The sequence below is a fragment of the Rana temporaria genome, chromosome 1, assembly GCF_905171775.1.
Source record: "Rana temporaria chromosome 1, aRanTem1.1, whole genome shotgun sequence".
Classification (NCBI taxonomy): Eukaryota; Metazoa; Chordata; class Amphibia; order Anura; family Ranidae; genus Rana; species Rana temporaria.
Genome location: NC_053489.1, coordinates 304006164 through 304033415, shown reverse-complemented (window position 1 = coordinate 304033415; position 27252 = coordinate 304006164). Strand labels below are relative to the sequence as shown.

General features: G+C 43.2%; 1 protein-coding gene across 1 annotated transcript in view; it reads left to right on the top strand.

Moving 5' to 3' along the window:
• Positions 1–27252, top strand: part of TTC39B (tetratricopeptide repeat domain 39B) — a 171846-nt gene that overhangs the window by 85867 nt on the left and 58727 nt on the right. The window contains exons 3-8 of the mRNA XM_040358523.1: positions 10054–10158; positions 11134–11265; positions 13047–13123; positions 15240–15307; positions 26685–26749; positions 26838–26943. Coding sequence (XP_040214457.1) covers positions 10054–10158; positions 11134–11265; positions 13047–13123; positions 15240–15307; positions 26685–26749; positions 26838–26943 — 553 coding nt within the window. The remainder of the gene's footprint in view (positions 1–10053; positions 10159–11133; positions 11266–13046; positions 13124–15239; positions 15308–26684; positions 26750–26837; positions 26944–27252) is intronic.

The following is a 27252-nucleotide window of genomic DNA, read 5'->3' as shown; positions in this document are numbered from 1 at the left end:
CCGGTAGGTGTTACACCTGCCCCATGTAAAGGGCTCCGTCCTCAGTAGAGTGCCAATTAAGCAATTAACTACTGAATATGTTCCTCTAAATAAATAAATAAATAAATAAATAAATAAAGCATATAATATAAAACTGAAAAAAAAATTTTCGAAGAATTTTTCAAGGAGGAACTGTCGTATTAAGCTACAAATGTTTAATTATCCTCATGTAAAATCACTTTTAATAATTAGGGTAGATACACGTATCTCCAAATCACTAAATAAAATTAGACTCTAGTCTAAATGAGGACACAGGTGGCCACCACAACCATACAAACACCTTGCAAACCCTCCTGCAGGAGCAACACATACATCTAGATAGCTGGCATACGGGTATAGAATTCCTCTAGTAAACGGTCAATGCAAATAAGCTGGGGCTCAGGTAACTAATTGGGTATTGATGCTAGAAGTCCGGTATAGCACAGGTCACATGTTACAATGTGTTGTTACTCCAAGTCAATAGTTAAGACAGGTTTCAAAACAGAGGGAGCCACGTAGACACACACTGCTGTAGTAAGTTCTCCCCTTGCAGTGTATTTGAACAATGATGGGTAGAGTGGTACCAGCTAGAGATAAGGGTTCATATGACAGGTAAAGAACCCATGCAGTGTCACATATGTATACTTCACAACATAATTTATCGGGGAAAATACAGCTCACCATACATAGTCCTGTCTGGTCACTCTCCCTTTGTTTCTTTGTCCATGTGTTTTTCGAAGCCGACACTCATTCAAACGCTGGCAGATCCCAGCAAGTTTTTCTGGTGGAGATATGGCGTGTAGCAGTCAGTATGTGTCCCGATCGAACATGGTCAGATGAACAAGGTTCCGAGTGTTGTACTGTTCCTTATGATTAGGGATGGCCAAAGGCCGTGTACAGCGGTGTATCCTCACATCGCTGGCCGGGGACTTGGCAGGGGGTGCGGTGGGTTGTTAATTGGGTGAAGTCCAGTTGTTGGCTGGGTGGATGGCCTGTCCTGGTGCTCATCGCAAGTATGCGTTATGCTTGCGCGTTTCACTTGTTTCCAAGCTTCATCAGAGCATGGAGCTTTAATATTTCCTGCTGTATTCAAAACTTGCCTCCTACCCAACTATGTCATATTTTGTAGGTTATACAGGATCAAAGTATAACAGGATAAATCTGCCCCATACAACCTCTATTGCTAAGCCAATCGGAGTCAGGAAACTGTTTGATAAATGGTATATGACAAGTTGCCTAAAAGTTGTATTCCTGTTTTTGAGCACATATATTTAATTTCTAAAACCATGGTGAAAGCAAACATATATTTACAAAAGAAAATCGTGACACTACAGACTCAAGCTACCCATCCACTAATCTACAAGAAAATCAATAACAAATAAAGGAGACTTCCTTGAAATATAGCATAAAAACCTGTATCGGGACCTTTTTTGTAATGGGTCTCTAAGGGTGTTAGCTGGAGATTTAGAGAATACAGCACCCAGGTATGCCAGAAGAAACTATGAAAACGAATGATGATGGACTCAGAAGTAGGTCTTGAGATGTTTTGCTTGTTCTACCTCCCTTGTGGTAATTGAGGTTGCCCTCCACATGAAAGGGATAATAGGGAGACAGTGTAGGTAGCAGTATTGCGGTATAGCTTTACAATTTCACTGATTAGTTTAATGTGTTCCTTGATTTATTGCTTTTTAAATTGGGTTTATAAAAATTTACCATTGGAAGCATTTTGTTTAGTCAGGCTACAGTTAAGTCCATAGACTTCATGCTATACAATCCATTACAAATCTATATTGGTAGTTTTTGGTATTGGGGTGACCTGATTTTACTTATTACATTTTCAACTACTTTGAAGAAGCAGATGTGGGATTATGTGTTGATCTGTTGGAAGTGTTATCAACTGCTAGGAAAGATAAACTGGGTAATTTGTAAACCCAAACTCATGCAGCTGTATGCAGTACTCTGTATCACTGAGGTCCATATTGGCCTCTGGGGCACTCACAGTTGCCAGGCCTTAGCTTTGAAGCTGAACTCCAACATTGCTCTATATTGCATATTTACATTGGTTTAGCATGGCCTTGATAGCTGGAAGCATTACAATACTGTGGGTGCGAACCTAAAAAAAAAAAAGGATCCTGCTCCTTTTAAAGCATGACATATGACATAGTGCCTGCTGAGCCCTGAAACCGTGGTTGGCTTGCGTGCTTCCATTATCTGCTGTGTCTCCTGTTCTCCTCTCCCCCTCCCCCCGCCTGTGAGCTTGTGACAGTACCACCCCCCACCAACTGCTGCTTGCATAACATTGTATGCACCATCAGCGCTGTCTCCTATTGCAGTGTCCCCCTCTGTGGTGTGATTTTATTTAAAAAAAATCTGTAAATACCTCCATAAGAGCGGCGATCACATGACTGTCTGGCTCTCTTCTCCTCTCCTCCTCCCCTCCCGACTGACATCAGCGGGGGAATCTCAGCCCCTCCCACTGCATCTGATAGAGGAAGAGAGCAGGCTGGTTATTAGTTTCTCGACTCTGAAATTAGGTATTTACTAGGGTTGTCCCGATACCACTTTTTTAGGACTGAGTACAAGTACCGATACTTTTTTTTATGTACTCGCCGATACCGAATACCGATACTTTTTTTAAATGTGCCCCCGTATAGCAGCCATGTCCCCCGTATAGCAGCCATGTCCCCCGTATAGCAGCCATGTCCCCCGTATAGAAGCCATGTCCCCCGTATAGAAGCCATGTCCCCCGTATAACAGCCATGCCCCCAGTATAGCAGCCATGTCCCCCGTACCTACTGTTAATCACCGCGCATAGACACTCCCCCTTGCTCGCGATTGGACAGATCCGTCCAAGGGGGAGTGTCTATGCGCGGCGGAGAAAACCGCTGTTCAAACGAACGCTGTCTGTAATGTTCCCCGCCGCGGTGATTAACGTTGTAGCGGCGGTTTCGGCGGCGGGGGGGGGGATGGGGGCAAGTATTCTATTTTAGTATCGGGGGTATTAGCGGGAGTACGAGTAATCCCGCTAATACTCTGTATCGGTCCCGATACTGGTATCGGTATCGGGACAACCCTAGTATTTACAGCATTTATTTTTATAATTCACACACAGAGGGGGACACTGCAATAGGGGACATCGCTGATGGTGCATACGTGCTAGAGTGGCTTAACAACCACTTTAAGGGAGGGTCAAAGGGGAAGGCTTTTTTGTTCATCTTTTGGCAGCAGGAATTGGGGAAAAATACTACTACTACTACTACTACTACTAGAGAGTATTGGGGTTCATTTAGATGGGCACTGGCACCTGTCCTGCGTACATGAGATGGATTTAGGTTTTTATTGCTACCTCTGCCCCTGTTAAGTAAAAGAATATGCCAAATGTTGGGTTGTCCTCAAAACAGTAATAGAGGTAAAATCTTCCAATTGGGACCCTAGCCCTGGTGACCTTAAAGGGGCCCAAACGAATTCCCGTAATTTGCAGGGATTTCCTCTCACTTTTGGTTATGCAAGAGGTAGTAAAGGTAAATGGTAAATTCAGTGTGAAAGAAACGTCACTCTTACCCAAAAAAATGGCTATAGTTTAAAAAAAAAAAAAAGTAAGAGAATATAGTTTTTTAAAAGAAGACCAAAACCGAAGACTTGTGGATGGTACAATAAACTTTAATTCGAAAAAACACAGTAATAATTTGAAAAAAGGGAGGGGTGTGGCAGATGAATAGGGTGGTTAAATAGTTAAAGACAACGTTGTCTAAAAACAAGGGAATCACAGCTGCGCATATGACATTCATAACCCAGTCAGCACAATCAACCTGTACAGACAATGATTATAATGAAGCACAGGGCAGAATAATCGCCCCCAAAGCCAAAAAATGGAATAGGCTGGAAGATGAAAGATCCAAGCAGGCCTATCAAAAGGGATTTCAGTAGGCTGTATATGCTATTATTCAAAGGGATTTACTTCTGAACATGGGTGTTTGCTGGGTGGATGCATGAGGGTATGGCTGTCCTAACATCCTATGGTGAAGGATAGTTCCAAATGGTGGTGACAGGAACACTTCAGATGGAGGAGTCCATGAGATGTCACATATATGGTTAGAACAGCTTGGTGCTATATAGATCAACCAGTTGGCTTGATGCGGTGTGGCTGAACATGTATCAGCTAATTAGAAAATGGCACATACGTGTCAAGGAGGCACGTGTGTGTGTGGGGGGGTTAATAAAGGAACAGACTATATGCATCCATAAACACAAGTAGTGGGTGGGTATATGTACTCTCACCAGGTCCTCGGTTGCAGTCTTCCTTAGAAATACTCTCCACCCCACAGTTCATACAAGTAGGAGCTATGCTCACAGTAAACTGTAAGTTGCGCACACCGAAGGGGAAAGCTTCCTTACTGTGCGGTCTGTGCCGTGACGATGCTGTGCTGATGATTTTCCGTGTACTCCAAAGCCAAACAAATTCCGCTGTATGCGTGTGGTTGGGAATAGCAAAGCCCTCAAGCCTATGATTACTGTTTTCCTCATGCGTTCCAATTCTGGTGTGGACAAAAAAAGAGCCCTGCAGAAGTTTGGTGCGAATGCAGTGCGATTTGCGCCATACAAATCCATGGCTCAAATCGAACCCCAGAGACACCACAGGAATGTGCTGCAATTCCTGTGCGAATTACATGTGGTGTCCTGCACTGCATTAGTGTGAACCCAGGCTAAGGCATGTTTTAAAAGCAACTAGTGTACCTTGTGTCTTGATACAAGGTATAATGTTTTAATCTTCTCAATGATGGAGAGGGGACATGGAAAATTATTCTTCCTACCTATAAAATACTGATGGCAATCCAATGCCCAGCAAGATTTGGGGAAACTCCACTTTTTAAACAAAGGTGCTGGGATTAATAATTCAAATAAAAAAGATTGGTGCATTTTTGTTAAAGTAAACATTCTCGACTTCGCTTTTTACAGTACAGCGGTCTTAAGTACAATTAAACATAATTTTGGAAACAAGAAAGCACTGTGGCCTGCGGCCACTACCTTTTTAAAGTCTTGTAGTAATGCTTCCTGAAAATAATATAATTTCCTCATTTTGTGTGATGGACAAACTGACAATTTTTTGTATTGTCCGCATAGTCTTAAAAAGGCCGCCTGATTTTAGCCACATTTTGTTTACCGGCATGTTTAATTTTTGAATTTAATAAAAAAAAAAAAAAATGCTCCTAAACGCGTTAAAACTGGCGTTTTTAAACATTGGTTACGATCTGTCAAGTTAAATCGATCAGGAGAGGTTGTAAAATATCCTGTGTACATTAAGCCTTACCCATTACATTTTTTTTCTCTGAAGCTTCGATCAAAATGTAAGTGTTTATTGCCCTGGGCAGTTTCAAGAACAGGCCATACTGAGACCCCACTGTGTAAGGCCGGCCTATAATGTTACCTTTTAGCACCAGATAAAAGTGCAATGTTTGTAACTGGTCACAAAGTGCTATACAGGTCCAGTGCTGTGGTCCATTTCTATGGCTCCCAGACCCTGAAGACCCCCTATAATAGGTCCAGCATTGTTGCTAAGTTAAGGCAGGTCCTTCATGTGTACTTACACCGGTTCCTTGCTGTGGTTCTAAAGGCAGAGGAGTTTGGTTCACGTCATTATAACCACTGACATTTTATCTCAAACATTTCTTGGTGTGAGCAATTTAAAATTGGTGGGTTTTTTCCTCCTTCTATCCTGTGACGACTTCTCATCTGTCTTTTCCCCTGAAAATATACACAGGAACAAACAGTCAGCACTAGAGTTATACTGGCTCCTATTGCGTGTCTGGCTCCTATGTCCAGACACGCACAACCGCATTTACTTTGTCCACCCCTCTGCATGTCTTTCATGAATCCATGCTGTTTGTTGCTTTTTAAATTATTTTTTTTTCCAGCAAGAACTCATCTATGTGGTCTTTTATTAAAACTCTTCAGTATCTTCCCGACTATAGAAGTTAAACCGACAGGTCTATAGTTGATTGGTAAAGATTTTGATCCCTTTTTAAATATATGCACCACATCGGCCTTACACCAATCCAGTGGTAATATTCCAGTCATTTAAAGAGTCCCTAAAAAAGATTAAAATGAAAAACATCTGTGGGTGTATGCCATCTGGTTCAGGTGCTTTATTCACTCTTACTCTGTCTAAATTTTTCTGGACCATATTACTTTCAGTACAATCCCCATTATGGACATGAGCTCCCCCATGCTTCTTTTGTATATACAGAGCTGAAGAAGATTATTTAATGTGCCTTCTCTTTGACCCCAGTCACCCACTCTAGATTTTGTAAAGTGCCTACATGCTCAGACCTGACATTTTTTTACGATCTATATACTTGAAGAATTTATAGGGAGTTGTCCTACTATCTTTTATAGGGAGTTGTCCTACTATCTTTTGCAATCGGTCGTTTGTTTTGATTTTTTGCAGCCTTGATTTCCTTTTGACATATTCTGTTATATATTTTGTAACATTTAAACAATGATAATTTTTTAACATAGTCTTTTTGAAGAATTACCATTTCTGTTCTGTGTTTATTGACGCTAATATTCCCTCCCAATCCAAGACATGGAGAGCAGCCCTCATCCTTGAAACATTTGCTCTCCTAACTGTAAGGGTTTTTTATCTTAGTAATCCGCTCTGCATAGTTTGAGATTACCAGGTCCAGCAGAGCATCATTCCTAGTCGGAGCCTCTATGAACTGGACCATAAAATTGTCTGTTATCCACTTGAGACCCGCGCTATTGACAAGACGTCAACAGCGCGGTTCTCAGGTGCCAACTGGACGTCTTTGGACGTCATTTGAAAGCATTACCCGCGCGCGGCACTGGGGGGCGCGCGGCGGGTAACCGCTGTGCCGCCGCATCGCTGGGGACCCGATGCGTGTACCTGGCTGCCGCGATGTCCGCCGGGTACACGCGATCGTCGGTGACACAGCTGGTAACAGCAGGGACGTGGAGCTCTGTGTGTAAACCCAGAGCTCCACGTGCTGTCAGAGGAGAGGAGACCGATCTGTGTCTCTTGTACATAGAGACACAGCATCGGTCACCTCCCCCAGTCACCCCCCTCCCCCCACACAGAACACACCCAGGCTACACATTTAACCCCTTCCTCACCCCCTAGTGTTAACCCCTTCCCTGCCAGTCACATTATACAGTAATTAGTGCATTTTTATAGCACTGATCGCTGTATAAATGTGAATGGTCCCAAATTTGTGTCGAAAGTGTCCGATACGTCCGCCGCAATATCGCAGTCCCAATAAAAATCGCAGATCGCCGCCATTACTAGTAAAAAAAAAAATAATGAAAAAAAATCATAATTCTGTTCCCCATTTTGTAGGCGCTATAACTTTTGCGCAAACCTGACGCTTATTGCGATTTTTTTTTTTTTTTACAAAAATACGTAGAAAAGTACATATCGGCCTTAACTGAGAAAAAAAATTGTTTTTTAAAAAAAAAAAAAATTTTTTAAATTGTCGCTCTTTTTTTGTTTATAGCGCAAAAAATAAAAACCGCAGAGGTGATCAAATACCACCAAAATAAAGCTCTATTTGTGGGGAAAAAAGGACGTCAATTTTGTTTGGGAGCCACGTCGCACGACCGCGCAATTGTCAGTTAAAGCGACGCAGTGCCAGAAGCTGAAATTTCGCCTGGGAACGAAGGGGGTTTATGTGCCCACTGCCCAGTAAGCAAGTGGTTATAGGTTAATACATTTTTTGCTCTTTAACTGATCCTGCAGTGCCATTACTCCAGTTAGATTCCGTTAAAATCCCCCATATCTTTGGAGTGGTGGCTATCAAGCCCTGAAGTCAGGGACGTTTTTTCCCTTGGTGTGGAAGATACTAATGACAGACACTAGCATGTCAGGCTGGGGAGGAGTCCTGAACAGTCTCTGTCAGTTAAGGGGACATGGTTGTCAGTGAAAACTCGGGTGTCGCTAAACATCCTGGCGCTCAGGGCGTTTTTTTTTGCTTGCCCTTCAGGACTGGACACCCCTGCTCTAGGGGCTGCCAATCAAGGTCCAATCTGGTAACACCATAGCATACTGACTTGATAGCATACCAAAGATCATTCTGACTGTACTGCACATTCCCGGCAAATGAACTACTTAACCTGCCAACAGCTGGGTCCTGGAGAGTATTCTTCCCAGTAGAAGGTATTTTAATACTTAGTCTTTGATGAGGGACACCAGATGTAGATTAAATGGCATACAGACTCCATCACAAACTCACAGGTTTGTGTCATGTTGGCAGGGATCATCTGGCCTTCAGGGTGCTGTAATCATTTTATAGAAATAGTCCAACCTGATTATGCCCCATCCTCCAAGTTCCTGCCCCAGCAGATAGAGAGGGAAAGCATTCTGGTGATTTTCATTGCACCAAATTGACTCTGGAGGTAATGGTACTGTCATAGTAATACTTCTGGCAGACCTACCAATTCATCTGGACCTTCTCTTTCATGGTCAAGTGTTCTATCCTGCTTCATGTTTGCTCACTTTGCTTGGCTATTGGAACCCAAGTTCTGAGGGATGGGTTCAGGTGGATTTCCACTTTGTAGAAGGCCAGAAGCCCTCTTTATTCAGGGTGTACCAATACATGTGAAAAGCATGCTTGATCCCAGAAAATACTCCATTGCGAAGGTTTTATTCCTTCAGTCAGGACTAGACAAGTCTTTAGCCCTGACACTATAAAACAGTGGTAATGCTTTTTTATAGACCGCTGGCTTCCCTCTCCTTTGTCAGTGCCTTTGTGCAAGGGGTGCTTCACATTTCACATCAGTACACTTCCTGCTAACCTTTTGGTACCTCAATCTAATGTCGGTCCTTCAGAGGCCACCATTGAAATGTATTCAGAATATTTCTCTCCCTCTACTGTCATGCAAGGTTGCCTTTCTTGTTGCTACCACATAAGTTGGAAGGGTGTCTGAGTTTGCAGCTTTGTCTTGTAAGGAACCTTTTCGTGTATTTCACAAGCACAAGGTTGTTTGAGACCACACAACTCCTCTCTGCCCAATGTGGTCTATGCATTTTATTTAAATCAGGATAAAGCTTGGCCTTTGTTGTCAGGCTTCAAATTCTTCTAAGGACATCGCTCACCCGTTGATCGCTTTCCACTGCTGTGATGTGGTTAGAGCTGTGTAAATCAACCTCTCAGCCTTGATTCGTCAATCTGACACCTTGCTTATGTTGCCTAAGGGCCCCTAGAAGGGCACAGATGGCTTATTGATCAATTGCTAGGTAGATTCGACAATACAACCTGATAGGAAGGGTCCCTCCCGTGTTTTGTGAAGACCCACTCCACCAGAAATTCTGGTGCTTCTTAAACCTGATCCTACACTTGACCCCTCTCCCTGGTCCCTGGTGTACATACCTCCTGCAGTCAAGGTCAGTGGTGGGGTAAATAGCTCAGCTCTATGCTTTTGTCTGTTGTCATGGGTTTTGAGGCCCATAGAAGTCAATGGTAAAATAGTTTGCTGCATTTTGCATGTGTTTTTAGCCAGTGGTAATATGCCTGAATAGTTTTATATTGGCCAACATGAAAACACATTTAAAATGAGCACATGTGCAAAATGCTCACCAATGTGCATTAATTTTTTTAATAAAAATTTAATAAAAAGTGGAATGGCAAATGTGTGAACGTAGCCCAAGAGATCTTTTGTCAAATTCTGTTAATCACAAGTCTAAGAATATTTGCACCTCTACCACATACTTCCAATTTGCCCCTTTCACAGCTCATACCCTAACCAACAGCTGTATGACACCCCATTCTCTTTAGCAATTACTATATACCCATATGCAAATTTTACCTGCCATAATTACATAGAAAACCAGTTTTGTATTTGTTTTTCATATTAACATTTTGCATGTTACAATTATTCCATCGGGGAGGGGGCACCTAATTGTAGAAGGATAGCAATTTATATCTGTATCGATGACCACCTGTTGAGTTAAGTTGTGATTCAATTATTGTTGCTGAATTTGTTAAATTATACTTCACTGAGTTGCCTATTCATTTTCTTTAGGGCTTCCAAGATGGACCTACGATGTGCGCTAGAAGAATGCACGTTGGCGCTGAACTTATTTTTAAACAACAAGTTTTCAGAAGCTCTGGAATTATTACGTCCTTGGTATGATCACTCATTTATTCCCAATGGAGGGGGGGGGGGGGGGGCCTGTGTTTTGTGCTTATAAAGACATGTCACAAAGGAGCTGGAAGCTGCCCTTCTATAATTCTAAGGCTGCATGCTAATTCCAAGGATGTAAAATTTAACTTCTTTAACTTTGCTGCCCATGAACTAGTATGCATGTTAAGAGTAAGGGAATTGCAGTGTCAGTTTATGGTTTTCTCACAGTATGATGCTTGTGATCTGATATTTGAGAGGGGGAGGGGGTTAGGAGCTGGTGGCTGGCATGATGGGGTCGCAATCCACCTGTCGATTGACTGACTGCGCGTTTGAATGGTGGATTGCGATCAGACTCGTTTCTGATCCCCGTTATAGAATTTCACTTGCATTGACATCCAAGTGTGATTGTGAGAAACCCCAACAGACAGAGCTGTCAATCAAGGAAGATTTTACAGGTAAATTACATGATCAAATACATGAAATGCTCATATAATCTTATGGGAAGATTTTTGGTGAAATGAATGGTCTGACGATGGTCTTTTTACGGGAGTATATTGATGAGAACATCGCTAGATCACTGGACAGGTAAGTGTCCTTATAGTAAAAGTCAGCAGCTATAGTATTTGTAGCTGCCGACTTTAAAATTTTAGGGGGGAGCTTGGAGCTCCTGTTTAAGGAAAGAGCTGCACGTGTATATGGATGTAAGAGAAATTATAGGGAATCTGTACAGCTGCAAAGCACAGTTGCTATAATATGTTCATGTTTCATGCTGTGTATGTCCCGAGTAATGAGGTGGTTTTGTGTAGATACAAATCAGGGTAAGTTAGTTGTGTTAAACTTTGAGTTGTCGGAAGCTTGAAATATTTAAATCTAAATCTCCTCTGACATTGTCCATTTAAAACAGAGTGGTATTCCAAAATATAATGGGGGTGTATGTTATGCCTGTCATTGTAATTTCCACAATCTTTTACATCACAGGGCTAAAGACAGCATGTATCATGCTCTTGGATACAGCACTATCTTGGTTATGCAGGCAGCAATGACATTTGAACCACAGGATATCCAAATGGGAATTGGTCAGATGAAGGAGGCTTTACAGACCTGTCAGAGGTACCGGTATATCTTTTTGCCTAATGTCTATGAGTGGTGTAGATCTGGGTGTCTCATCTAGGGTCCCTTCAAAGGATGCTAGGGGTTCCTTGAGCAATGAGCAATTCTCTGCTTCTCAGAAAAGTTCCCACTGACAACATTGAGCTTTTTAGAGCTCTGTAAGGAGGTACATCTTCTCAATGACCATAAGTGTAGTAAGAATTCTTTCCACTGACCTTTACACTAATGTATAATGAGTTGTAGACACATTTTTATTAGGTGTTCCCTAACACTGGAAAGCTAGTTCAAGGGTTCCTATATGTTGAAAGGTTGAGGAAGGCTGGTGTAGATGTTAGAGCAGTGGTTCTCAACCTGGGGGTCGGGACCCCCTCGGGGGTCAAATGATGATTTGCCAGGGGTCACCGAATTCTGGGCTGTCCCGCACCACTCTCCCAACTGTTTTTTGGCTGCCCAGCAGGGCTGTCCCTGGAGTCTGTGGCCGCCCAGCTGGGCTGTTCCTGGAGCCCACGACCACCCACTCAGCCTCTTGACAGCCGCTCATTCAGTTCACGGCATGGCTGGGGGGCAGAGACTAGAGGTAAGTTGACTGTTGAGGAATGTGAGGTGGGAGGGGCTGGAGGAGACCCGATTTCAGCATAGGTGTCACTGCTACGAGACACCACAAAGTCAGAGACACGGTGGGTAATACTACCTGTGATTATAGTTGCCATTAAAAAATCTAAGTTGGCTGAACAGAACTCCCCCCAGCATTGCCACTCATCCCAACCCCCCCCCCCACACTAAGGAGTAAAATAATGAATAAAAATAGAGAATACATGGAAGGGAGGGAAAAAAAGGGTGTGGAAGAAAGAAAAAGAGAGGGATGGGTGAAAAAAATAAGAAATTAGGATAGAGAGGGATACAAGGGAAAGAAAAGAGAAGAGTGGTACATCCTAAAATTAACCATATGAGGTTTTAATACTGTACGAGTGGAGGGGACTCGGGGAGCGCCACGCTACGAAAATAATTGTACTGTTAGGGGTCCCCACAACTTGGGACATTTTTATCAAGGGGTCACTGCACTAGTAAGGTTGAGAACCACTGTGTTAGAGGCATTAGAAGGCCCTCTTTAGAACTCCTCATTTTTTTCCAGTTTGATCAAATCCTTATCTGTTTCTTACCACAAGGAGCTTGCCCCTTTTCAGCCCTCTTTTAAGCAATACGAGTTTCATTTTAGCCCTTGTAGTGGTTTTCTGTAAGCTTTTGTATATCCTAAAGAAGAGCACAGTTAAGCAGAATTTATATCTAACATGGTCGCATAACACAACCCTATTACAGCTCTGGTTACTTTTTGTCATTAAACATCTAGAAGTTTGAATTTTTGCTTCTATGTGTCTAAGCTAGGGGGAAAAAAACTGATTACATGACTCATTACATGGATTCTGTCAAATGCTATTTTTAAACTTTGCAATTTTTCATGAAGTGATGTAGGTTGTGGGAACAGAAACTATATTTGTGGATGTTTTCTAGGAATGGGCAGTGTTCCCATTACGAGGAAAGATTTTACCAGGTCCTGCTTTTGTCAGATCTTACAGTATGTATTGTGTGTGTGTGTGTGTGTGTGTATATAATATATAAAGAATCACACACACTATGGTTAATTTGATTAGCAGATTGTATATTTAGGCTAGTTATAAAATGCTGGTATACTTCACACAAATTAATATACTTTGCATTTTAGATTATCAAAGTTTTGCTTTATTATTGATGCTGATAACATGATTTGTATTTTTCCCCTGTAGATTCAGAAAAAGAAATTCTGTGGTAGAATCTTTATCTAATTTAGTGTCCAAACAAACAGGAGAGCAACTTTCTGAAGGTAATGATGAAAGAATAAGTAAAAAAATAAAATCAAAATTGACACAAATTGTGGAAAACCATTCATATACTTAGAAGGGGAGTTAACTCATGCCCATATGTCCAAAAAAAATACACAGCGTGGTGGCAGTACAGTCGCACTGTTTCCATATATGAGCCTGCACTAGTAGTTCTGTAATCACCAAATTTTTATTTAAATTCCAGGAAACGCGAGTTTTAATCTTGAGCAAAAATAAATACTTCATAAATGATTCATTATTTTCTTAAAGTGGTTGTAAATCCTTACATATACCCAGTGAAGTGACTTGCCAAGTTGTACACGTTTATCTGCAGTCTTTTCTTCTTTACATTCATTCAAAGTCCAGCATTTTAAAGCTTGTCTGAAAGAAAGGGGGTGTAGAGCTGAACACATTGCAGAGCTTAGTTATGAGAGCTGACTGAAGGGAAGCGACCCCCCCCCCTTTCACACAGGAACAGAGTTGAGGCTGTCAATCGGCAGGAACTTCCTCCCCTGTCACCATTTTTCTCTTGGTGTCAGGAAAACTTGTCAGAAGTGACTCATGCTTATAGGAGAGGAATGAAGCAGCAGACAGAAATTACACTTAGGGGATGATTTACTAAAACTGGAGAGTGCAAAATCTGGTGCAACTGTGCATGGTAGCCAAACGGCTTCTAACTTCAGCTTGTTCAATTAAGTTTTGACAAAAATATAATAAAACGAAAGATGATTAGTTTCTATGCATAGCTGCACCATATTTGGCACTCTTAAGGTTTAGTAAATCAACCCCTGTGTTTTATTGATTCAGGTACACACTAGGGATATGCTTTGTTTATATTTCATGTTTGAGGTTTGCAACCACTTTAATGTAGATTGAGAGGGTGCACATCAAGGGCACGATCCTACTTTATAAAGTGTTGTGGAAATATGTAGTTCCTTTTTAATATTTTTTCCATGAAGGACCGTCCTTTAATCTCCTTGTACAGTCCTTCAGTGTCCTTACATTTCATTGTGCGCCTCTTTTCTCCTCTTCTTCTTTTTTATTTATTTATTATATATTTTGCAATCTTGCGCATTGCGGCCATGTGCCATGATGTCAAGCCATACTAGCATATGGTGTCTGAGTGGGTGGGTTGGTAAATGTAGAACTTGTGTAGTTTTTAAAATGTCTAAGATCTTTGGATTTTGAAAATAAACACTGGACTTGTATGTTTGTAGGCATAAACTGTTTTAAAAATAAATTGATTGAATTTATGACAGCCTTGCCTAAAAGTGAAGCCCTCCAGCAACACTGTCACCGCTAAAGGTGCTTCCGTCCTCACCTGGTCTTCCTTCCAGGTTTGTGGGCTTCGGTGATATGAATGGCCAAGCCAGCAATGACTCTGAAGGCATGGCTCTGAAGGAACAGCACGGGTGGCCGTTCCTTCAGAGTGCATGTGCTGGTGACGTCGCTGGCTGCATCTAAAGTAAATATCTCCTAAATGGGGCACCTTAAGGCGATATTTACTGTGCCTTTTTAGTTAAGCTTTATTATAGGCTTACCTATAGGTAAAAATCATACAAGAGAGTTTACTCCCACTTTTAAAGTGACTCTAAATACAAATATTTTACCTCAGTTGCACAATACAGGACACTGGCTATATAATCATATACACTGGGTTATAGGTTGGTGCATTCAGGTGATTTGACACTGGTAAAGCTTTTGCACCTAGGGCACCCCTATAATCCTAACCCACTGCATGAGTCCTCAGTTTTTTAGCAAACAATGCAGAACAACGCAGGAACAGAGGAAAAAACAGAACACTGGTATGAATTATTCACAGGATATGGATTTGCATAGAGGGTTTTGGGGAAATCTTGCTGAAGGCAAACTTGCACTGTAAGCTTTCTGTTGAATATAAGGATATCACAAAGTTGTTATCCAGTGTTGATCTAAAAATGAAAAGTTCATAAATCGGATGTCTTTAATCCCTAACAGAGAAACTGCTTTTCATTACAGGAACCTTGGGCTTTCCTGCAGTACTGAAAGTGCTTAGAACAACTGTGTAATAATATAGCAGATGTCAGAGCCTTCATCCTTCACATTTTCTAAACCCTGTCCCCTAATTTTGTTTTTCAGAGGAAATGCATGCTGAGATCTGCTATGCAGAATGCCTCCTTCAGAAGGCCGCCCTAACGTTTGTGCAGGTAATGGGTGCGTCACAATGTTCTCTGAATGACCATAGTGTATTCTTGACTACGCACGGGAAGCATCTGTCAAACATTCTGAAAAACATAATCTCCCTAAAAGCATTACAGCACAACTTAATTGTGCCTCAACATACTTGATAAATCCTGACGTTCACTGTGCGTTTCATACAGAATTAGAAATGATTTCAAATATTGCTCTTCCATTCCAGGCATATACTTATAGCAGTCTGTCTGCTTACTAAAGAATAAATTGCAAAAAAACACATGTGAGGACATGGCAAATATTTTATTCATTTTTTTATGATTCAGTTTTACAGCTAATCTGGAGTTTCATAAAAAAATTATCTGTAGTTTAAGATTTGTAAGTCTAATCCAATTGCATTGTTCTAAATATAAACGGACTCTCGTGTACAAGTAACATTTATGTCTGTTTTGTGAATTGTACTCTTGGCTGCTAGCCTTCATGGCATCTCTTTTCTTTGTGTAAAAAGATGGTAAACATCTGTGCTCTGCTGGAATGGATTGTTTTTAGAAGTAACTAAGGTAGATGTAAGTAAAACTAGTGTAGCACCCTGGGGTTTTAGGCAGGGTTGCTAACCAATGTAGTTTGCCAGGTAGTAATTGTCTTGGCTAATTGTTAGGCGATCCACTGATTTCCCCCTAATTCTGCAATTGCTGCACTTTTCTCTTCTGTAACTAGGTGGCATTGTTGCTGGTGACATTAGATGGGCAAAGCATGGACAGATTATACATGAATGGGGTGTCTTAGCCAATGGGCAGGGGTTTCCTTTAAAAGCCCTTGGCCTGCTGGGAGAGCCTTTTTTTTTTGGGGTAGAGTCAAGTGATTGGGGGTTCTGTGTCACCTGGATGGCTGTCTTGGTGGATGTGTGTTATGTCGCCACGGGCTGCTAGGCCCAGAAGCCTGAGGCCTATCCTGGGGACACCAGGCTACTAGGTTGCCTGAGGCCTATTCAGGAGCAGGAGAAGCCGCGTAGGGTTGGGACTGCAAGATTTGGAGTCCAACCGAGTTGAGAAGGTTCAACCAGATGGGGAACCAATTGTGGTGGGAGGTAGAGGAGAAGCTGTCACTATTAAGGGACCAACCACCTTGTTACAGGAGACTACTGTGAGTAAGCTGAAGAAAGTACCTGAGCAGTCTTCTCACCAGCCGAGAATGGTGAAGAAGTTGGAAAGCATCAGCAAGTGCCAAGCCAGGGACCCAACAGGATAGCGGGGGTGACGCTTGAGTATACAGCGGGATAGCTGTGGAAGAGCTCAGGGGCTCCAGTGACGACTAGTGAGAGCCTGGGAGCTCGGTGAGTAAAGATCTACAGTGGGATACTGTGAGATGAGTAAAAGGACTGTTATGTGTTACCAAGAGTTATGTACAACTACCGTTGGTGACTGTTGCAAGATTAGTTGGCATAGGAGACAGCAATCCTACCCATACAGAAGTGTTATTTGGCTGGAGGCCTTTCACTGTATAGAGGTCTACCTATAGAAGTCTCGGAGTCTGCCAATTATCATTGCATCTACTCAAGGGTGTCCTGGTCCTAACCCACTCTTCCCGTAGTTCTGTTAAGAGACAATAAATCTCTTGTTTGCCTTAAAAAAGTGACTGGCGCCCATCATTCTTCTTACATTACACCCACCATGCTTGGCAACCCACTCTACAAGGAATGATGTCAGCGCTCCTTAACCCATGAGGTCACCATTAGGCATCTTGGGCCCCGGGACCTTGCTACACTAGCTTAGGAGTATTGCATTTTCTAAAATATTTTTAATCATCTGCTCTAGGGATCCTTGTGTATGTATAAACTTAAAGATGATCTCCAGCTTTTAGTGAAGTTTAAAAAGTTTGTTTGGACAAAGCTGATACAAACAAACTATTACCTTAACTACTAGATGAGCCCGCTGTGTCTATTGCAGGGTTTGACAAATTTGCTTGGAATCTAGGAGCCAGCTAAAAAAGTTAGAAGCCAGAAAACGCGCCCGTCCCGACGAGCTTGCGTGTAGAAGCGAACACATATGTGAGTAGCACCCGCATATGTAAACGGTATTCAAACCACATGTGAGGTATCGCCGCGATCGTTAGAGCGAGAGCAATAATTCTAGCTCTAGACCTCCTCTGTAACTCAAAACATGCAACCTGTAGATTTTTTTAAACGTCGCCTATGGAGATTTTAAAGGGTAAAAGTTTGTCGGCATTCCACGAGCGGACGCAATTTTGAAGCGTGACATGTTGGGTATCAATTTACTCGGCGTAACATTATCTTTCACAATATAAAAAAAAATTGGGATAACTTTACTGTTGTCTTATTTTTTAATTAAAAAAAGTGTATTTTTTCCCAAAAAAGTGCGCTTGTAAGACCGCTGCGCAAATACGGCGTGACATAAAGTATTGCAACAATCGCCATTTTATTCTCTAGGGTGTTAGAATAAAAAATATATATAATGTTTGGGGGTTCTAATTGGAGGGAAGGAGATGGCAGTGAAAATAGTGAAAAATTACACTTTTAGAATTGCTGTTTAACTTGTAATGCCAACGGCCACCACCAGATGGCGCCAGCTCACAGAAGGACACAGAGGGACTTCACAAGGCCGCAAAGCTGCGGCCTCAATTACCGGCCGTCGCGGGCCTGCCGCAATCGCGGGGGCGCACGGAGACACAGGATCCTGTGCCTCCGTGCGCTCCCACCTCCCCCGCCATGGCCGGTAATTGAGGCCGTGGCGTTGCGGCCTTGTAGGTCGTAAAGCCGTGGCCTCAGTTACCGGCGGGCGCCAGGTCACAATTTCTTGTCGCAATTGCGACCTGGCGCCCGGGGATTGTCGACTCCTGGTCTATTGTATGAACAGTTTGTAGCCTCCGCTACATACAGAATACAGAGCTGTGTTCCAGAAGTAGGGAGTGAACTTTCTGTCCTATTCCTGGAACAAAATTGTGTTGGGCTGAGCAGTGCTCAGCCATTCAGATGATGAATTGTAATGATTCATAGAATACAAAGCCTGCTGTGAATGTCTGAGCAGTGCTCAGCCCAACTCAATTTCATTTCTGGGAGCAGGACAGGAAGGTGTCATTCCATTGCCAGAACACTAAACAATTTACTGTATGTAGCTGAGGCTACATGCAGTTCATAAAGAGAATACAGCAGCCCTATCTAGTAGTGACAGTAATAGTTGGTTTGAACCAGCTTTGTCCAAACCAACTATGTAAACTTCAGTAAAATCTGGAGCTCAGCTTTAATGGTCTGATTTCTTTTTTTTTTTTTTTTTTTTTATTCTGGGCACGTAAAGGTAAGTTACATTTAATTATACAGTCACCTCACTTGGCCATGGCTCCATGTCAACATAACATTTTAACCAAATCTGTAAATAAACATTGGACTGCTCTGTTCCAAATAGTTTGTGTTCCAAGCATTCATCCCTGAGTGCATACTGACTGAAGTACTGCTGAGTCCCATCCTGCCGCTGTCAGGCTGACCGGATGCATGGCTGGATGATTATGTTTTTGGACATTACAAACATTTCATAGCCAGAAGAACTCATGTTCTTTCACATCTAGCCTACATATCTATAAGAATGTGCTCACATGGAATCAATGTGCATGTCTGTGCAAAGAGCTTTCAGACGAAATAACTTGTTTTGCTCTAGAATTGTGGTTTTACCTCTGATATCCCTCCGATGGCTAGGGCTAGCTCATCCGATAGTAATCATTTTCCTCTTTACCTACAGAGGAACATAAAAAGCACTATCACATTCCACAAGGGAAGACTATTTATGTGGCAGCAAAATGTAATTTTGTAAAGGTATTTATAGTTTGTCAGGATCTTATGGGAGGCTTTAAAAAAATCTGGAAATAATTTAGGGAAGCATTTTTTAAAGGCCTTGTTAATGCATTTAGATCCTATTGGCATTGTCCTCCAGTGATGTCAAAGGAGGCCTTATGTTTAAAAGAAAAATATACACTATATTGTCAAACGTTTTGGGATGTGTAGAAGTGTGTCTATGGGAATGTTTGACCATTCTTCCAGAAATGCATTTTTAAGGTCAGGCCCTGATGTGGACAAGAAGGCCTGGCTTGTAGTCTCCACTCTATTTTATCCGAAAAATTGTTCTATCGGGTAGAGGTCAGGACTCTGTGCTATCCAGTCTGGTTCTTGCCGAGAAAACCGAGCGTGTGTACGAGGCTTCAGTCATGAAATTGTCCAAAATGTCTCGGTATACTGACCCCTTAAGAGTTCCCTTCACTGAACATAAGGGGCCAGGCCCAACCCTTGAAAAACAGCCCTACCACCATAATCCCCCCCTCTACCAAATGATTTGGACCAGTGCACAAATCAAGGTCCATAAAGACATGGATGAGCGAGTTTGGGGTGGAGGAACTTGACTGCATAGCACAGAGTCCTGACCTCAACCCGATAGAACACCTTTCAGATAAATTATTGTGGAGACTACAAGCCAGGCTTTCTTTATCGTACATCACGGGACACAGAGCGGCATTCATTACTATATGGGTTATATGGAGTACCTTCAGGTGTAGACACTGGCAATCTCAAACAGGAAATGCCCCTCCCTATATAACCCCCTCCCATAGGAGGAGTACCTCAGTTTTTCCGCCAGTGTCTTAGGTGTTAGTCATGGTTTAGCTTGCCTCCACATCCTTGGGATTAGGTGAGCTAACCGGTTCTGTCCAAAAAAGCCTCAGCGCTAAAGTGGTCAGTAACCGGACCCCAAACCCTTGGGGTATAGCCCATAATGCTTTTCTTTTTAGAGAGCTGGACCCTGGGCCCAGAACTTAGAAACCTTTGGGTGCCTAATGTTTCTGTTGCCAGAGTGCTATATGGGCCCAGGACAGTGGATCCTTCATAGGAACCCAGGGCCTGAAGGTCTAGACATCCCCACCGAGATGGGGGAAGATTGGGCCTCTTGCTTGGCAAAGTCCTGCGGCATGGAGCAGGTAAGTGAGGGGAAAACTTGCGGAACTTGGTTCTTAGCAGGTTTTTTCTGGGGGGTCACAGGGGACATGCCTAAAGTTATGCACTGCATCTGGCAAACTAGTCACATATCATAAAGATAGGATGGCTCTATATGTATTATTCCCCATAAGATGTGACCTCCCTTGTAGTGTTGGAAAAGCATTGAGTGGGGCCTGTGTGATATAAAAGTATATGTGTGTGTCAGAGAGCTGTGCTTACCTGCAAGCCTCCAGGCGATGCTCCATTCAGTCTTCCTCCTCACGGCCTGCAAAGCAGGCAAAACGCTGACCTCCTCATGGTTCCAGGCTGCAGGCTGCAGTTTGCTGGAGCAGAGAGGTCCCTTCCTCCCAACCCCACCCCCCCCCCCTGTCGGGAGGGGCATTTCCTGTTTGAGATTGCTGGGGGGGAAGGGCGGGTCAGTGGCTTAAGGAAGGGGCGGCCCTTCCTTGTGTGTTCCATATAGCTCATTCAATACTTTGGAACTGAGGAGGAAAGACCAGAACGGCAAGCATGGGGCGCCGAGGACACACAGTGGCCAGAAAGAATATTGCAGTCTTCAGAAAGACTGTTTTCAAGCCTAGGAATAGGCTGTTTCTTTTCCATCTCATAGTTTTTCTTGCAATACTACTCAGGGGGACAGAATGTTTTTTCTTTCCTAGATTTGAAAAAAAAAAAAAAAAAAAAAGATTTTTTTTGAAAAAAAAAAAAAAAAAAAGTGTCATCTAGATGAGAGGAAGCATTTTTTATCCCCCAAACAGGTGTTTGGGCATTTAACTATTTATAAGTCCCAGGTACCAATAAGTAGCAGGTGTACCTCGGTATTGTACCATGGCATCAAAAAACAAGGTTACAAGAGGTGGGGATTCCCCCAGAGAGTCTGAGGTCTCGGACAAAGCTATGCCGCTGCTTTCCCCACAGGGAGCCTTGGGGCCATCGGGATCTGGGGCTGGAGCTGACGCGGGTCAGTCCAACCCTAAGATGGTCACGGAGGAGGTATTACTCACCTCTTTAAAAGAGATGCAGAAAAGCATGGGTAAAATGATAGCCGCAGCTATGCGGGGCAGTAAGCGGAATAGATCTCCGTCGCCCGAGCGCGGACCCTCAGAAGAGGAGGTCCTTTCCTCAGGGGAATTGGACGACCTCTTGGACAAGGACCAAGTAGGTTCAGGGATCGAAGATCCGGATACAGAGGAGTCTGGGGCAGTCTCCCTGAGGGAGAGCTGGTGGATTCAAGGATTGTCGGACTTGGTCCATAGGGCATTCAACTTGCCAGTACCAGATCTCCAGGTATCGACGGTTTCAGCTTTGGGCTCACTGAGGGCGCCTCAAAGCAATGCTGTGTTTCCGATCCATCCTCTATTAGAGGGAGTTTTGTTCCAAGATTGGAACAAGCCAGATAAGATCTTCTTACCACCTAAGAAGTTCTCTGTCCTATATCCTATGGAAGAAAATTTTTCCAAAAGATGGGCTACTCCTGCAGTGGACGCAGCCATCTCATGTGTTAACAAATCGTTAACATGCCCTGTAGAAAACATACAGGTGTTCAAGGATCCAGTTGATAAGCGCTTGGAAGCACTACTTAAGAACTCCTTCACTACTGCAGGGGCAGTAGTACAGCCAGCTGTGATTGGGGTCGCTCAAGCATTATCGGATCAATTTAAGCAGATGCTTAAACTTATTCCTGCCCAGCAGGCAGAAGAATTTTCGGATGTCCCTAAGGCCATATGTTTTACGGTAGACGCAATCAAGGATTCTATCCAGCAAGCGTCACGTTTATCGTTATCCCTTATCCATATGAGAAGACTCTTATGGTTAAAAGGCTGGGAGGCTGAGCCCCCATGCAAGAAGCTCCTGGTAGGGTTCCCCTTCCATGGAGGACGACTCTTCGGAGAAGACCTAGATAAATACATTCAGACCATTTCAAACGGCAAGAGTACTCTCTTGCCAACTAAGAAGAAGGTTCAGGGGCCTGCGTTTAAACGACAGTATTCCCCTGGGCAGGGGCCCTCTAATGCCAAGCAGTATCGACGGCCTCCTGCAAAAGCAAACTTCGGCTTCAACAGCAAATCACAAGGACAGGCTGTTAGAGGCAAAAGGCAGTGGTTTCGCAAACCAGCAAAACCAGCCCCCAAGCCAACCTTATGAAGGGGCGCCCCCACCCACGAAGGTGGGGGGAAGGCTGCGACTCTTTTCAGAGATTTGGGAAGCCAGCATTCCCGACGAGTGGGTACGGTCTTCCGTGGCCACAGGCTACAAATTAGATTTCCTAAGGTTTCCTCCTCCTCATTTCCAGGAGTCGAGGATTCCAAACGATCCGCCTCGGATTCCGGCCAGTCCTGGAACAGGGGCTGGGTTTCTACTCCAACCTATTCATCATCCCAAAATCCAATGGAGATGTCAGGCCAATTTTGGACCTAAAAATGGTAAATGCATATCTAAAGATCCGCTCATTTCGGATGGAATCCGTGCGGTCAGCAGCTGCCACACTCCAGAAGGACGACTTCATGGCGTCCATAGACATAAAGGATGCCTACCTTCATGTTCCAATTTATCAGCCACATCAAAGATATCTACGCTTCATGGTGGCTTCGCGTCACTTCCAATTCGTGGCGCTTCCCTTCGGGTTGGCTACGGCCCCCCGGGTGTTCACGAAGGTCCTAGCTCCGATCCTAGCCAAGCTAAGGATCCAAGGGGTCTCGATCCTAGCATACCTGGACGACCTCCTAGTCATAGACCACTCGTCTCCCGGCTTGGAGCGAGCAGTGGCCCTCACGGTCCAATACCTCGAGAGGTTCGGCTGGGTCCTAAATCGAGAAAAGTCAGCTTTCCAGCCCACAAGGCAGTTGGAATATCTCGGCATGAGATTAGACACAGAACAACAAGGAGTGTTCCTACCTCTGAGGAAGGTAAAAGCCATCAAGGAATTAATCCTACTGGTTCTAAGCAAGAAAGAACCGACTATTCGCCTATGTATGAGGTTACTAGGCAAGATGGTGGCCACGTTCGAGGCGGTACCATACGCCCAGAGCCACACTCGCATCCTACAGGCAGCCATCCTGTCAGCATGGAGCAGAAGGCCACAGGCCTTGGATATCCCGTTGCCGCTCTTATCAAGAGTCCGACAAAGTCTGTGTTGGTGGTTAGACCCTCAGAATCTACTGAAGGGGAAGTCTTTCAGCCCAGTGGCTTGGAAGATAGTGACCACAGGCGCCAGCCTGACGGGCTGGGGAGCAATTTTGGATGGTTGCACTCGCCAAGGTACTTGGGCAAAGCCAGAGAAGCAGTTGCCCATCAACATCTTGGAGCTCAGAGCTGCTCGACTAGCCCTCAGGGCTTGGACGTCAAAATTGCAGGGGTTCCCGGTGAGAATTCAATCAGACAATGCCACGGTCGTGGCATACATAAATCACCAAGGGGGAACCAGGAGTCAAGCCGCTCAGAGAGAGGTGAGCTTGATTCTCCTATGGGCAGAGGCGCATGTGCCCTGCATATCGGCAATATTCATTCCAGGAGTGGACAACTTTCAGGCGGACTTCTTAAGCCGCCAGACTCTATGGCCGGGGGAATGGTCTCTGCATCCACAAGTCTTTCAAGCACTCTGCCAAAGATGGGGAGTGCCGGACGTGGATATCATGGCATCGAGACTCAACAAGAAACTAGACAGGTTCATATCCCGCTCAAGGGATCCGATGGCCTGCGGAACCGATGCGTTGGTTTGCCCTTGGCATCAGTTCAAACTTCTTTATGCGTTTCCCCCGCTCCAGTTACTACCCCGCCTGCTGCGCAGGATCCGGGTGGAACACATACCAGTCATCCTGGTAGCTCCAGCATGGCCCAGAAGGGCATGGTACTCACTCATCCTAAAGATGGTAGTGGGAGACCCTTGGACTCTTCCTCTACGGCCAGACCTGCTATCGCAAGGTCCGATCCTCCACCCTGCCTTACGGCATCTAAATTTGACGGCCTGGAAGCTGAATCCCTGATTCTCAGGGGTAGAGGTCTGTCTCAGAAAGTAGTCTCTACCCTAATCAGAGCCAGGAAACCGGTCTCTAGGGTGATTTATTACAGGGTCTGGAAGGCCTATGTAGGCTGGTGTGAGTCCAAGCGATGGCTTTCTCGCAAATTTACCATCGATAGAGTATTAAGTTTTCTCCAGCTAGGAGTGGATAAAGGATTGGCATTAAGCACAATCAAAGGACAGATTTCTGCTCTGTCAGTGTGGTTTCAGCGGCCGCTGGCCACCCACTCGCTGGTTAAGACCTTCCTTCAAGGGGTCTTACGTATTAGACCTCCAGTTAAATCCCCGCTTTGTCCGTGGGATTTAAATCTTGTTCTGTCAAGTTTACAGAAACAACCGTTTGAGCCGTTGGCTGAAATTCCTTTGGTTCTACTGACAAGGAAGTTAGTATTTTTGGTTGCCATAGTTTCCGCAAGAAGAGTTTCGGAGCTAGCGGCCTTATCCTGTAAGGAACCATATCTTGTTTTTCATAAGGACAGGGTCGTTCTCCGCCCTCATCCTTCCTTCCTACCGAAGGTCATATCCAGTTTTCATTTGAACCAGGATTTGGTATTACCATCCTTCTTCCCTAAACCTACTTCCAGAAAGGAAGGGTTGCTGCATACCTTGGATATTGTCAGGGCCATGAAGGCCTATCTTAAAGCTACAAAGAAGATCCGGAAAACAGATGTGCTGTTCATTCTACCGGATGGGCCCAAGAAGGGGCAGGCAGCTGCAAAGTCCACCATTTCTAGGTGGATTAAGCAATTAATCACTCAGGCCTACGGCTTGAAAGGGTTGCCTCCTCCAGTATCATTAAAGGCTCATTCTACTAGAGCCATGGGCGCCTCCTGGGCAGCACACCACCAGATCTCTATGGCTCAAGTTTGCAAGGCGGCAACCTGGTCTTCTGTCCACACGTTTACAAAATTCTACAAGTTGGACGTAAGAAGGAATACTGATACTGCCTTCGGGCAGGCAGTGCTGCAGGCTGCAGTTTGAGACCCTCGGATTCCGGGGGCTCCTCTTTTTTGAGTTAAATTTAAAATTTAAAATTATTTTTCTCAACTAAGTTGGATTTATTATGATTTGAGTATATCTCTAAATTAAATCCTTTTGTCTTGGAGATGTTCTCCCTCCCCTCATTGTAAGCATTGCTTTGGGACATCCCATATAGTAATGAATGCCGCTCTGTGTCCCGTGATGTACGATAAAGAAAAAGAGATTTTTAATACAGCTTACCTGTAAAATCTTTTTCTTGGAGTACATCACGGGACACAGAGCTCCCACCCCTCCTTTTTTGAGGACCATTTTGGGAGGCATACTGCTTGCTACAAAACTGAGGTACTCCTCCTATGGGAGGGGGTTATATAGGGAGGGGCATTTCCTGTTTGAGATTGCCAGTGTCTACACCTGAAGGTACTCCATATAACCCATATAGTAATGAATGCCGCTCTGTGTCCCGTGATGTACTCCAAGAAAAAGATTTTACAGGTAAGCTGTATTAAAAATCTCTTTTTCTTGTCCACATCAGTGCCTGACCTCAAAAAGGCATTTCTGGAAGAATGATCCTTTCTGGAAGAATGGTCAAACATTCCCATAGACACACTCCTACACATCCCAAAACTTTTGACAATAAATAGGTAGATTCAGTAAGCGTTAGGCCGGCTTATCAGTAGATAAGCCGACCTAACTCAGAATCTACGCCGACTTATGTTTTAAGTGTATGCTCAAACAGAGATACGCTTAAACATATCCAAGATACGACGGCTTGCGCCGTCCTATCTTAGGTTGCAATATTTCGGATGGCCACTAGGTGGTGCTTCCATTGAGGTGTCGGCGTAGAATATGTAAATTAGTAGATACGCCGATTCACGAACATACGCCCGGCCGCCGCAGTACATTTACGCCGTTTCCGTAAACCATTATATCGGGCCTAAAGTTATTCCATCTATTAGATGGAATAGCAATGTTAAAGTATGGCCGCCGTTCCCGCTTCGAGATTCAAAATTTTTCATTAAAAATTCTTTCTTTCATTTGGACCAAATCTGCATAATTTGTGTGTTTGCATTTGTTGGACCTGTTTTATTTATTTACACAAGTGTATGTGTGTATGTATATATATATATATATATATATATATATATATATATATATATATATATATATATATATATATATATATATATATATATATATTGTGTGTATATATATATATATATATATATATATATATATATATATATATATATATGTGTGTGTGTGTGTGTGTATATATGTATATATATATATATATATATATATAGTTGATGTTTTGGTTTGAAAGGAATGCTGTCATTATTGCATACTGAAACACTGTAATGATATCTCATATAACAATTATGTTTTATTTTTTACCCAGGATGAAAACATGATCAATTTTATCAAAGGTGGCCTCAAAATCAGGACAAGTTACCAAATCTACAAGTATGTTTCATAACATAAATTAGAACTTTTTTTGTTTATTGTACTGTTCTTTTGCGAAATGCATTTAATTTTTTTCTTTTCATTTAAGAGAATGCCATCAAGTTCTTTTAGGAATGGCCCAAGGCAAAAACTCCAAAGACACTCACCATCAGTTTGAAGGCGGTGTTAAGCTGGGCATAGGTGCCTTTAATCTGGTAAGAATTTATTCACAGTGAGTTATTGGCAAAGATTCATAAGGGAGAAAACTGTTGGTCTTTTAATTTGTTTTTAATGTGTTCATATGTGCGCAGCTGTAAGACTGGTATAGGATTAAAATAATTCTTTCAGAATGCTTGGGGAAAGAATAGGTTGTTCAAGGACCACACATACAAATATTGTGCTACCTTCTCTGCTGTCTCTGCATTTTAATTTTCTAAGCAAATACATTTATTGGTAACAGAATACCTAGTCAAGCCAACAATTGGGGCTTATATGAGCATCTTTTCCCTCTAATGCTCATGCTA